This window comes from Macaca mulatta, chromosome 12 (assembly GCF_049350105.2).
Source record: "Macaca mulatta isolate MMU2019108-1 chromosome 12, T2T-MMU8v2.0, whole genome shotgun sequence".
NCBI classification, from domain to species: domain Eukaryota; kingdom Metazoa; phylum Chordata; class Mammalia; order Primates; family Cercopithecidae; genus Macaca; species Macaca mulatta.
The window spans coordinates 120,209,297-120,223,518 of NC_133417.1; the positions used below are offsets into that span (position 1 = coordinate 120,209,297).

General features: G+C 36.0%; 1 protein-coding gene across 1 annotated transcript in view; it reads right to left on the reverse strand.

The window, feature by feature from the left end:
- ABCA12 (ATP binding cassette subfamily A member 12) overlaps nucleotides 1–14,222 on the reverse strand; it is a 210,828-nt gene that overhangs the window by 63,191 nt on the left and 133,415 nt on the right. The window contains exons 19-23 of the mRNA XM_028831081.2: nucleotides 13,731–13,850; nucleotides 10,216–10,306; nucleotides 7,580–7,759; nucleotides 6,732–7,047; nucleotides 3,670–3,784 (exon numbers count right to left, since the gene is read on the reverse strand). Coding sequence (XP_028686914.2) covers nucleotides 3,670–3,784; nucleotides 6,732–7,047; nucleotides 7,580–7,759; nucleotides 10,216–10,306; nucleotides 13,731–13,850 — 822 coding nt within the window. The remainder of the gene's footprint in view (nucleotides 1–3,669; nucleotides 3,785–6,731; nucleotides 7,048–7,579; nucleotides 7,760–10,215; nucleotides 10,307–13,730; nucleotides 13,851–14,222) is intronic.

The following is a 14,222-nucleotide window of genomic DNA, read 5'->3' on the forward strand; positions in this document are numbered from 1 at the left end:
GTTGCTCAAAGAAAACCCCTCCGCATAGTGGCCAGAGTCTGCCCAGTTTACAGGAAAGAATAAGAAAGAGATTCTAAAAGAGTTTGGATAAATGCATTGCCACATTCATGAGAAGCTTACGCACAGGGATTGACGTAAATACTGTCACGAAAAGAAATCAGAAATACTTATATATTTACTTGATAGCAATATCTTCATTCAATTCCGCAAGAATGTCAAGTACTAACTCATAAGGAATAATAACAGTTTCTACCTCAATTTCTATCATTCTATTAACAATAGACATTGATATTATTGGGTTTTTTTTTTTTTTTTAGTGTAATATAAAGGATGTTGTGACCATTACTGGAAACGTTTCAAATTCCCAGTGGTGGGGTGGATTTGTGTATGTCAGGAAAGCACAAAAAATTGTTTAATGTGAAGCACTAGGGGACTAAAAAATCTTTGTGTAATTATTGGTAACATCTCTGCGGCCCACATATATTTTAGGTTACCTGGCTGAACTGAGAGAATGACTCCAAAATTCTGTCTCCAACAAAATATAAGCACTGAAAGTCCCATAGATGACTTACGTTAGATCAAACAGATGAATTGAACTCATAAACCATGAAAATAATGAGAAAAAATACTCTTCTGTATGTGTTATGAAATCAGATTTGTATAGCTTTATTATTTTAATTTTTAAAAGCAAAGTGCAGGACAAAACCCAATCGAAAGGCATTTTTAAAGTACTTTTTTTATACTATGGGCTTACTTTAATAAGTAAACTTCTTGGATTTGTGCTAATTTATTTAACAAGATAAAGGGATTCATGGAATCATACCATAACAAAGTCAAAGATAAGTGGCTTCATTGAGATACCAATTAACTTGGTTTTCTTGCCAGGATTGAGAATAATTACAGAAGGAAAAGGGAAGAATATTGATTTTATTTACCTTTTTTGTTTAATTTGAATGAGAAAAAAGTAGGACTTGGGCAGCTTTAGACGTTATCGGAATATAAAAAGATGGTATTAAAAAGTGACTTTGAGGCCGGGCGCGGTGGCTCAAGCCTGTAATCCCAGCACTTTGGGAGGCCGAGACAGGCGGATCACGAGGTCAGGAGATCGAGACCATCCTGGCGAACACGGTGAAACCCCGTCTCCACTAAAAAAGTACAAAAAAACTACCCAGGCGAGGTGGCGGGCGCCTGTAGTCCCAGCTACTCAGGAGGCTGAGGCAGGAGAATGGCGTAAACCCGGGAGGCGGAGCTTGCAGTGAGCTGAGATTCGGCCACTGCACTCCAGCCTGGGCGACAGAGCGAGACTCCGTCTCAAAAAAAAAAAAAAAAAAAAAAAAGTAAAAAGTGACTTTGAGTTTCTGGTTGCTTAAGAGATTATCCATCATCATCTGCAAATGTCCTTAGAAGTCTGTGTTACTAAAGTAAGACTGTAAGGGTGAAGGTAGCTATGATCTGGAAGAGGATTGGTTGGAAGTCAAAATACTTCAGTTCTACTGCCAGATCTACCATTAACTAGCTCCAAGGTCTTCAGCAAGTCACTTCTCACTTTCTGAGCTGAACCTTATATCTTTAAAAAGGAGTTTAGATGAGAACTGTGGGCAGTGGAGCGAGGCTGAGCAGGAGGCACTAGGGACATCCCACTCCTTCCACGCCCGCCTCCATCAATTCATTTCATAAACACACCGTATTTCTTCAAATTTAGGACACCGTTGAGGATGTGCCATTATTTTACATGCCACCAAGAAAGAAAGATTACTGCCAAATAAATCATGACACCCTATCAAATGTATCCCAATTTCAGAGGCTTTAAAAGGCGGGGGGGAAATCAATGTCTTAGAATTGATAAAATATAAATAATTGAGCTCCTCCTCTGTTCTGGCAGACAGAGGGAGCTACATTCTGGAAATAAATGTTGAATGAAGTCTAGATGATCAGACTCAGAGAATTTAAGAGATTGAGCTCGAGTGTATATGGCTGGCAGAATTGGAATACAAAACCTGATATTCTGATTCCAGGTTCAGTGATCTTCCACCATGTCACTTTGACCCCAAGACAAGGGTGGTTAAATTTTAAAGGTAGATGCAGGCCAAATGGAGACACAGAGCTACCAAACAGAAACTGGTTCATAGCTAAAAACATGTCTTTCGCATTTTCAGTTAAGAAATGACTTTTCGTTATGCTTGGATACTTTTTGGTGACACACATAGATGCCTTCGAAGAGCATCATCTTCAAACACGAAATAATACAATGTGTGTGTATTGTATACACACAGTTTTATTATATGCATATATATTTGTATATATACTGTATGCATACATGCTTCTATTTACTGTTTCTATCACAAGTAATATTTTTAAGGTGGTATTAATTTTGAAGTAGAAATAGACTCCGTTTCTGTCACAGTTTCTATCTCAAAGGTTTTCTTTACTCTGTGATGATTTGCTTCTGAATACTAGGAACCTGAAAGAAAACTAGAAGGTAGGGGCTTGCAATCATGATTATGGTTGAAGGCATGGATTCAGCTTTCTAAATTGGAATTAGAAAACCATTGCATACAGTCCTGAATATAACAGGACTCAAACTAGTTGATGAGAAATTTAACAAATTATAACTGAAATATAAAAATACAGCTGTGTGGATCAATCAAAATTCAAATAGAAAAGGTAAAAAATGTACGTTTAAATGCTGGGACAACACTGAAAGCCTGATGCTGAACTAACAGAAATATGAAGCAGCAACTTGTATCTTACAGGGAGAAATGATCAATTGTCTAAAAGCATTGGCAAGGTAAGTCTGAAAAGGACAAGTGGATGAACAGGTTCCTCTAACCTCATTATTTCAGAATTCAGCCAGGCCTTGCAATAATTATTGTGCCCCAGTTTTGAAATGTTTCATCTTTGTTTCCACTCCATGAGTGAGTATAAGAACGGACTCATTATGGGATCAGTAGATAAAATAATTTCTACTCAAATACAATCTAAAAACCACATAATGCTTTATCATAAATTCTAAAAAGAAGTAAGATATTTTGGATTTGGGGTTAATGATGAAGAACGTGCCCAGAAAGAGGTCATGCTTCACACTCTTGGTTCTGTCTTCCATTGTGATATGGTTATTAACCCAATCAGTAGCATAACATGAAATTCTTAGCTTCTATAAGTCAGGAGTCAGTGGGAAATGGAGAAGGTAATTGAAGGAGACAAGATATACTGGAATGAGAATTTTCTTTGTGAGAGCCAAAATAAGCCATACGTCTATGTCTATGTTTATAGCTCTATCTAGATCTACATTTGGGTTATTTTAGTTACCATGCCAACAATCTCTCTGCCTGAACAGTTGTTATTGTTGTTATTTAAACTTCCTCTGTTAGATCATAAGTCCTATAGGTAATTTCTTGGGCAAAAAATTACTCTAAGAATTATCATTGTACTCATATTTTATTCAGATTTTGTTTTTTAAAAGCACTTAGTAAGTGACTTTTATGTCACTTTTTGAGAAAATAAAATATTGCCTTATCAGCTGCTTTCGTGATTTGTAAAAGGTTTCTCTTTCTGTTTAATTCACAAGGGATGAGTTAGGCTTTCTGAGTTTATATAGGCATGATGAAAATCATAGTAATTGTTCTATGAACAGGACTTACTCATAACAAGAAGTGATTTTCAACATACCTCATGAAGCCGGAGGTCTTTCTCATAGACAAGCTTTTTCACAAAGGCAGCTATAAATACAACCCAGGCAACCATAAGCACGATTGGAAGAGAATAAGAGACACTGGTTAGGAAGCTGTAAAACAAAAACAAAAACAAAAGAAAAATTCAGTGACCAAAATAATGCCACACTTGCAGAGATTATAATAGATAAAGAACTCACTCTCTCTTACATTGAAGTTATGATCCTGTTTTGAAATTGAAAGTAATCAGTATTACCCCATTATTTATGAAGCATGAAGCTGATTTAACCATGGGTCTGTGGGGTTTTTTTTGTTTTTTTTTTAGTGTAATGTTTCAAGAGTAAGAAAAAAAGACAGCTCTAGATTATTAGATAAAATTGACATATTGTTTAAATTGTGTTTGAGTATGTCCTGTCTGGGAAAATAATTACTATACAGATATAATTGCAAGGCTCAAAACCTTTATGTGTAAACTAAATTCTTATCTAAAAGGCAGATTTAAAATGAGATGATTGGTTTACCTAACTAAAAGCTATATCTTCTAAAATTACTGTATTTATATCTACTCTTAGAGGATCATAGTTATTATGAAACTAAATTTCCCAAAATGAAATAAAATCTAAAGCATTCACTTGTTTTTGTTTATTTGTTTGTTTATTTTTTAGTAGAGATAGGGTTTCACCATGCTGGCCAGGCTGGTCTCAAACTACTGGCCTCAAGTGATCCACCTGCCTTGGCCTCCCAAAGTGCTGGGATTACAGGCATGAGTCACCGTGCCCGGCTCAAAGCATTTGATTTAAAATGCAGACAAAGAACTTGGATTCTTCAAAGTAATGCTCTGGAAGATGCTTTATACATAGTATAGAAATGTCTATTTTGATGATGTGCTAAACTAGAGAATCAATGGAAGACATCCTCAAGCCCCAGATGTGTTCCTCAATGTCCTGCTCATGATGCCTGAAAGTTAAATTGGAGTGGTTCTCAAAGCACCCAAAGAGGTTACTAAAACACAAGTTTCTGGGCCCCAGCTTCTGATTTATTATATCTGGGTGGGGCCATGTATTTGCATTTTAAACAGCTTCCCAAATGATACTAATACTGCTGGTCCAGGGACCACACCTTAGTAGTCATGGTTCTGACAATTGATACCCTTATTTGCGCTGAGGCAAAGGCAGTAGATGTCGATGACAGATTCTAAGTTGCTCTGTTTATATGCTGGGCTCCACTAAAGCTTTCACTTGGAGAAAGGTCCCAAGGCCATTTCCTTTTATAATCTACAATGCTAAAAATTTACCTCCAAGTACTCCAAGAAAAATGTAAATATTAATGAAGCATGAGATCACTATAATTCAGTATCACTTTAGCATGCAGAAGTGTGTCATTATCAGAGAGATGAGGTGTTTTTTGGTGAGGGAGCAGTGGGAGTTGAGGCCATATTCCTTTTTTTTTTTTCTTGGTCTGTTTCCTGGGAAACTGTATGGCATGGGGTAGGCATTTAAAGAATACTTCTTGAATGAATTTTGTTTGGGTTCAGGTGCAGCCTTGAAGTGATTTCTGGATTTAGAACTAGGCAAAGGCCTTCATTCATTAGCAACAAATCCCCTGTAATGTTTCTTCCAAGTGATAATGTATTTTAGGTTTGGTCTAGTATAAAGCAGAAATGCTGCTCTTATAAACAGAAGGATCAGTGTAGTACCAGTTATATTATCTTGGGCAAGTTAATTAGCCTTTCTGGATTTCAGTTTTCTCATCTGGAAAGTATGGACAATAATGCCTGCTCCTGCTTACCTTATGAGGTTGTTGGGTGAAACAAATGGAATAATATATGTGAAATCATTTTATATGCAACAGTTTATATGTGTGTAAGGCATTATGAAGATATTCCCATAAAGAATACAGACTGCACTTATTCTTTAAAGAAACATCCAGGTACCCACCATCCTAGGTACCAAAATTTATAAGGGGAACAAATGAGCAGGTAACTAGATAAGAATTTTAACTTAATTGACCCCATAGATCTTTATAATCTGTGCAAGCCCATTGCAATTCACACATAGTTCAGGCAGCAAAGTCCCCTCCACAACAGCCTCCTCAACAGCCAGCTAACCTTGACAGTCCACTTGATGGACTCCTTACCTGCTTCCTCATGCTACTGTTGCACTGGGTTACATTACCTCATCTCATTCATAACTCTTGAAGTAGTCAAGGGAGACAGAAGCATTGAAAGAAAGAAAAAGGAAGAGAAAAGAAAAAGCCAATACCATTTGAATTGTATATAAACTGCAATAACTGGGTTGCGTAGCATGTTCAATTCCTTTAAAGTAATAATCGGCCTCAAGCTTTTATATAGGAAGGTGAACTTGAAAAACGTAATCCACTTATTTTTTTAACCATCTACAGAGTGAAAGAAGCACTCAGTGCTACCCAACTGGCAGATTTCTTGAACATTCAAATTGAATTGTCTAAAAGCATTATTGTTACTTCTTTATTCATCGAGGAAAACCACTTTAGATATGGAGGATTCCTAGCAAATGAACTGATAGTACATGAAAGTCTCAGGCAGCACAATATTTATCTCAAATAGTTGATAAAAAATGTGTTCAAGATTTCTTTTTTCAATTTGTTTTCTTAAAATTGATCATGTGCTCATATATTTTAAAATCCAATTTGGGAGCCGGAAGGGATTGTAATATGCTCTTGTTCATCCCTTTCATTTGACTAGAGGGAGGTAAGCCCAGTAGACAGTGGGTAACATCAAAATCATACAGCAATGTACTCAGGTCTGAAGTCCAATTCTTCCAATTTTAGGGCCAGAATTTTTGGAGAGCTAAGGGTCATTATAGATCATTTGGTAAACACTTTACCATCATTTTGGTAATGATGAGCAGTTATGATGCAGCTATGCCGTATAGTGTGAACCCTTTTTCAAAACAAGCATATTACAAAGGTTTGGTGAATGTTATTCCTTTCATCTAGAATTCCATTCATCTGAATGAATGGACTGAAGTGAGTTCTTAGAAAAGTTCTTGATCATTAAAAAGGCTGAAAGTGCACACTTACTTGTCTTTCATGAAGCAGGGATAAGGAATTGCTTGAACCTGGACTGCTATTTCCTGGGAGTTCCTTCCAGTTTGCAATTCAATGATTGCTCTTTCAATACTATCCTGTAAATAAATAAAAGCCCTGCCATAGATCTGGTTGTGCGATGGAGAATTGTGTGGCCCTGGGGCCCAAATCTTGGTTCTTAGGCTTCTTGTGGTCTGTGCGGTCTTGAGACTCATGCGGATGGTATATTTTATGACAGGAGGAAGAAAGACATTCTCAGAGTCATAGCCTCTGTGCCAGCTTCTGTTAGAAGGAAGCTTAAAAATAACACCTAAAAATAAAATGGCAACAACAGCAGAAAGGTTATTTTATGGTTGACGTTATTCATTGTTTGGAGAGTACACAGAGGGGACAGCCAAACAGTCAATTGAGTTAGTAATGTGACAGTAGGTTCAGGCTTTTAATTTACAGAAAACATGGTTAATTGGAGGTGTCAACCTCAGAGATTCAAAACTGGAGTTTAAGAATATAATTACCAACTAAGTAGACAGAATAAATGCATCACTCTAAGCCACTTATTACAATAAAAACACTTTTAGATAAATTATCTTGACTGATTATGAGGATGGACTCAACTTCACTCTAACTATGTAATCCTTTTCAATCTTAAGTACACCAACAAAATTAGACATACTTAGAAATTATAGTTGGTTGCCTACATGAAAGGTTCTCTTTTCTAAGGACATCAAAGGACCTAATGACCCCCACACTAGTTTTCTGAGTTCTGGATGAAAGACGTGAGGAAAGAATTTGGCCAATTTTAGTACAAAGAGAAGCTCAAACGCTAAGAGAATAGCACTTACTTCCAAAGAGTTCATTGCTTTTGTAGAGCCTTTTAGCCTCTCTCTCCATTTCCTCTATGGTTTTTGCTGCCTGAATACGGTCATATAATACACAAGAGGAAATATTTACTGTCAGGGAAGATAGCGTGTTAAGCTGATCAATGATGTCAATGTTGTTCTCTAATTTCAGCCTTAGAATATCTAAAGAGGCAAAGCAAAAGAGACAAAAAAAAAAATTATGGTCTTGATTCTGGTAGTAATTAGATGAAACACTGATTTTTTTGTAAACACTAAACTAGATTATAAATAACGAAAGGCTGCAGAATTTACTCTAAAAATATCTAGTATTCTACACCAAAGAAAATGGGTCGTTATGCAAATATTCATTGAGGAGCCAAGCTAGTTACAAATACAGTAAACCTACATTCTAGGAAAGATACAAGATAATTTAAAAATATATTTTGTTACAATTTAATTAACAAAGAACTAAGACGAATAAATTTTTAAAAATCTATCTACATGTAGTTAGGACAAAAAACTATAAATCAGAGATGCGAGTTTAGAATAAGCTAAACAGAAATGCCTGCTTTGTCCATGGGATGTGAATGCACAAATTGAAACAAAGGAAAGTCTATGTAGAGTACATACGACAAATAAACTATATTATTACATAAGCTGTGATATAGAAACATTTAAGACACCTGAAAATATATACCACATAGTTGTGAATTTCTAATACTGTTTGACTTAAAATCTTATGTGAGTTACTACTTTTGATTTCTGTATTAATCTGACAAAATGATCAAGATTCCATTTTAGGTAATTACTCTGGAATAAAGGGGACTTAATTTCTCTTCAATTTTATGATTCTTTGTGAGGGAATCAACTGGGACAAAGGGTAAATATGAAATTGCAAGTTAACAAATCATTTGGCCAATTAAATTTTTACTGACTTGATCATCATGAATACTGAGAAGGCTGTGAATATCATAAATCCCTCCTCACAGAACCCAGACATGTCTCTTACATCGTCCAAAATAGGACTACATTTCTCACAGAAGACAACTTCTTAAATGCACTTCTCATTAGAATTTAAAGTGAAATGTTTTACTTGATGTAGATGTTGGTGGGGGAGGGGTAAATTGTGGTTGAACAGTGGCCTCCAGCGGCCATTGGAAATCAACACAACACCAAAGAATTATTTAGAAATTCTGGTAGATAGAATCACAAAAACACTTCAAAAGGTCAGTGTCCCCCGAATTCAAACTATATAATCTCTTCAATACTAAGTTACATATGTAATTATACAAGCATAGAGTCTCAATGCTACATTCATTTTAATCTTATTTTAAATTCTAAGCCTCACTTCCTAGTTCAGAAGTTAGAAATGACAAAATTTATATAAGAACTTTTTAGTTTAGCCCTGATATGTTAATCAAATAGTTCCTTGCCCAAATGATACTTTTAGAGAATAAATCCACTAGTACCTTTATTTAATCAAGCTGGGTTGACTATCATAATATGTGTACATTCATATACAATACAAATATAGGCATAATTCTTCCCCACTGGTTTAGAACCTAAATCATATACGTCCCAGCATTGCCAGGGAGGAGGAGGGGCACTTGCTCTGCTACTGCCAAATTCTGATGCTCTCAATCCGTTTCTCATACCCATGGTTGCATAGCAACGGTGAATCAGACACAGCCTGAATTAGATGTCTTGCATCCCTTAGGTTGAAGGTGGGGAAGTGGCGGAGGGAATGCATAAGTTTAGACAACTTCCTTTGATCTTCTGCAGGCTCTTCCTTTTAAATGACCATGTGAGGAGGACCCAACCTTGAATAGTGATTTCAGATTATTTTCTTTTGAGTCTCCCCATTGTGTTTTTCTTGCTTTTGCTAACTCTATATCTCTTCCAATTACATTCTGGATTAGTCAAGTGATACTGAGGACAATGGAGATAAAAATGTTAAATGTAGCCAGAAACAAATAATTTAAGTTTCCCTTGTCCTTAAGGACTTGCCTTTCATCAAGTCACTAAAATAACAGTGCTCCCTTACTTCTAATAACCTACCCATGATTGAAGAAAAAAAACTGCATTTATATTACATAATAACAATATTATTTTTTTTGAGACAGGGTTTTACTCCTGTCACCCAGGCGGAAGTGCAGTGGCATGATCTCGGCTCACTGCAACCTCCACCCCCCAGGTTCAAGCAATTCTCCTGCCTCAGCCTCCCAAGCAGCTGGGATTACAGGCATGTGCCACCATGCCCAGCTAATTTGTGTATTTTTAGTAGAGATAGGGCTTCACCATGTTGGCCAGGCTGGTCTCGTAACTCCTGACTTCAAGTGATCTGCCCGTGTCTGCCTCCCAAAGTACTGGGATTACAGGTGTGAGCCACCACGCCTGACCTGCATTATAATTATTGAAACTAACTACAGACACTGAGCTTGTAAATAATCATGACTACTTGTAATTGTACAACTAACTGGGAAGAAGATGGGGGGATATATCCAGTGTCTCATTTTTCTTTGAATAACTAGCTAGATACTAAATACAGAAGAAAAGGGGGAAAACGTTATCATATGGAACAATGTTGTTTATATTTCCGACATGACTCATGAACAAAAGCTTTGTGAATTTGGACTCACCGAGTTCATCTATCTGTTTCAATAGTTCAACAGCATCAAGTCCCACGGAGAATTTTACAAAAACTTGCACAAAAGGGTTCCTTAGAGTATTCTAACAAATAATAATTAAAAATCAGTTTCAATACAAGAAAAATCATGTTTGACATTGTCTCTCTAATAACCACCACAGTGAAATGCAGTAACCAGAACTGGGCATGATCAATGCACTGTCTTGCAAAGGCTCACAGAGAAATCCTTGAGAAGAAAAGAGAAGATTGGGGGTTGGTAATGACTTGACAGGCTGGGCTGTTGCTTGTCCATAGATACAAATTGGTCAGCATGCACAGTGGCCAGATGTGACTGCAATTATCAACATTAGAAAATTATATTCAATTTAACAGAATTTTTCCTCGTAGCTATATTATTCCTTTTTACCGTATACTGTATACAATGTTGTGATTCATGGTTGAACTTTGTTCACTTGAAACACAAACAGCTCTTAAAAATCATGATGTCTCCTTGGAATCTGACATCACAACTGATTTGTATTCAGGTTCTACTACTTCCTAGCCCAAAGCTTTCAGCAGGTACCTTTTCCAGTTTCAGGTAACCTTTCAGTGAAGTAGGTAAGGATGGCTCATCACATCAGAATAGTCCATTTCGATTATTATATTATTTTTGAACTGTCGTAGGTGCGACTATGTGAATATGAAAGAATAAATTGATGATAAAACTTTAAATTCTATCAATGGAAAGACTGAAAAATTAAAAGAAAAACCTAATCGCTTTAACATATAAAGGCCTTTATAGCTATTTGCCAAATTAGAAGACGTAACTTCTAGCAATCTAGGAGTGCTATTAGCTAAAATTTGTTGAGCTCTTATAATACCATGTGCTGGGCACCATCTTATAGAGTTTAACTTGACTTTCTCACTTTGTTTCCAACAACATTTTGAGGTAAGTGCTATTATTACCTCTAAGTAATAGATGACAAAGCTAGGGCTAAAGAAGCTATGTAAATTCTCATAAGGACACACAATTAATAAGGGCTAAGGGAAAAAATGAAGGAGAGAATTCAACTCAATTAAAGAAATGTTTTTTCATCATATGTGTAAATTCATGGCCTGGTTTTTATGTAAGCGAGGCTTGATTGTCCTTTTAGAGCCCAGTTTGGTAAAACATATTCTCATGTCCTTCTTACTAGTGTCTTTTGTTTTATTGTCATGGGGATGAATGATTAAGAATAACATATTAGTCGAGCACATATGTAATAGAATTAGTTTGCTAAATCCATAGCTACTGAGGGTTCTAAGAGCAGTTGGTGGCATGTTGACTGATGGCTAGCTACCATGCAGCTACATGCTGTGATAACAGTCCTTTAAGGTCTGTTTATCAGAAATTAGCTTCTGCATCTTGGAAAATCTGTATCAGAGCATTACTAACAAATAAAGTACTGTGTCAGTTGCAATCTGGAGACAATCCATTAAACCCTATTTCAATTCTCCCATCACTCCTTTAACAGTCAATCATGTGACATCTAATAATAGGTACAATGTATATTATTTGGGTGATGGATATGCTAAAAACCCTGATTTGATCAATACTAATCCATGCATGTAGCAAAATGCACTTGTATCACATAAATGTATAAAAATTTGAAAAATACCAAAACACCAAATGCCTCCACATATGTGATCTTCACAAGTCTGTCATTACCAATATACTAATTTTAGAGATCCATAAACTGCAGTTCACGTACTTTAAGTCATTCACCTAAGGGTTCAGAGTGGCAAAGCCAGTTCTTGTGCCAGAAGTTTAAAATTTCAAATTCTATGCATATTTGCAATATTATATTTTTCCTCAATAACTGAAAATAATTTATTTTGTTCTGGACAGAATCAAGATCCTTCCATTAAATGATGATCCCTTTATGAACACAATCCCAGAGATTCTAGCAAATCACTGTACTTTAAAACCATTATGTATAGAACATGTAGTGTTAATTCACCACTTTAGCTGACAAAACTTTTCTTAACCAAATAATTTGTGGCTTTTTTTCTCCTCATGGAAAAAAAGTCTTAAGAGAAAATAGCAATGTATTGTTTAGGAAAATATATTTGTCATGAAGTACTATCTAAGTAGCCTTCGTTATCTGAGACTCACTAGAAAAGACCACTTAAAATGAGCATGCTTAGAATTCGAATCAAAAATTAATAGGAAGTTGTGGGGAAGACATTTGATGAAAAGTTTATATTTATTAAATACATTAAATACTGTAGAAATTTATTTAATCCTTTATGATAAAATTTGGGTTGTCATTATAACTGTGCATTAATTGTTAGTCAAAACAAAGACTGAATAAAAGCACCTTTGGGGTGTAATTTTTCTGACCATCTCATATCATATAGTATCCTTCATTCTAAGTTTAACTTCCTAAGCATGATCATAAAAAAGGGCATTATTTTCCCAAAAATATTTTAAGGCTCCATTAATCTTCCAAAGGCCTCTCTTTGATATGCAAACCATTCTCTTGAAGCTCCTAGGTTGTCACCATTCCTGCCAATTTTCTTTTCTACAACTGATTACTGGGCTAATTCCGCTGCTCCATCTTCAGTTGTCAATAGCTCTGTGATTGGAACATTTCCCCACATTATTTACATCATCTTCAGAAATTCCTGCCTTTTTGTTGTTGTTGTTGTTGTTTGTTTGTTTGTTTTGAGACAGTTTCACTCTTGTTCCCCAGGCTGGAATGCAGTGGCGCAATCTCAGCTCATTGCAACCTCCACCTCCAAGGTTCAAGAGATTCTTCTGCCTCAGCCTCCCGAGTAATTTGGATTACAGGTGCCCACCACCACGTCCGACTAATTTTGTATTTTTAGTAGAGATGGGGTTTCTCCATGTTGGTCAGGCTGGTTTTGAACTCCCAACCTCAGGTGATCCGCCCTTCTCAGCCTCCCAAAGTGCTGGGATTACAGGCGTGAGCCACCGCACCTGGCCTAGAGCACTTTTTCCAGTGATAACTTTTGCTTCCTTATGTGGCCTTAAACGTAAATTCAGATAAATACTTTAATGAGAACACCTTGTATATAACATGTTAAACTGAATTTGGAATTTATTAACACATGTGTCATAAATTTCTACCATGGAATTCCCCAAGTTTAAAATTCTCTAGCCTATTGGTATTTTAGGAATTCTGGTTAAGATAGCAAAGGAGAGTAATTTAAAGCAGAGAAATCAATACCAAGCATTTTTTATAGCATTTGACTTTTGATAACCTGATTTACATCACTAGTTATGTCTCTAGATCAACTTGTAAGATGTCTTCTCTGAATTACAGAGGAGCTGCAGTACCAGAGGTGAAGTTATGAATGTGAGTGATAGATCAGGTACCCTGTCTCAGACCTTCTCTCTGGAAGAGAGGCAATTTAATCTGTTGAATATGGAAAGTTACTCTCTTCCCATTCACAGACTGAAGGCAATTAAAATCTCAAAGAATTCAAATTCCTACTAAGTTGAATGACAGAACCATCTCATACCTGGAGCATTGGAATTGCCTGGTTTAACAGATGGAAGGAATTCATGAAAAGTGGCGACTTATCCATCCACTCTTGAGATTTTTCTCTTAATTCCGCCAGCTGTCTCAGAGTTACGTTGGACTTAATGACAAAGAAATAAAAGAAGTGAGATCCATTAGTATTTTGTCTATATTTCAACAAGGTTGAAATATTAAGGTTGTTTTGTTACATAACTTCAAAAGACAGTTCTAAAACATGAAGTTAGTACAAAAATTTGCCAGAAATTTCCCACATGGTCAAAAGTTTCAAATGACAGCTTTTATAGGGTCAAGTTCATTTATAAAAATTCTCCATAATTTAAGGTTTGATTCATGTCCAGAGTGAGTTTACAGCCAAAATGAAAGCATGACTTCTGGAGTTCTTACCAGTTTTTCATTTTTACCAACGATACACTTAACTTTACTACTAAAGAAACATCCTAGTTTAAGGATAGCAGAAGGATATTCTCATGTA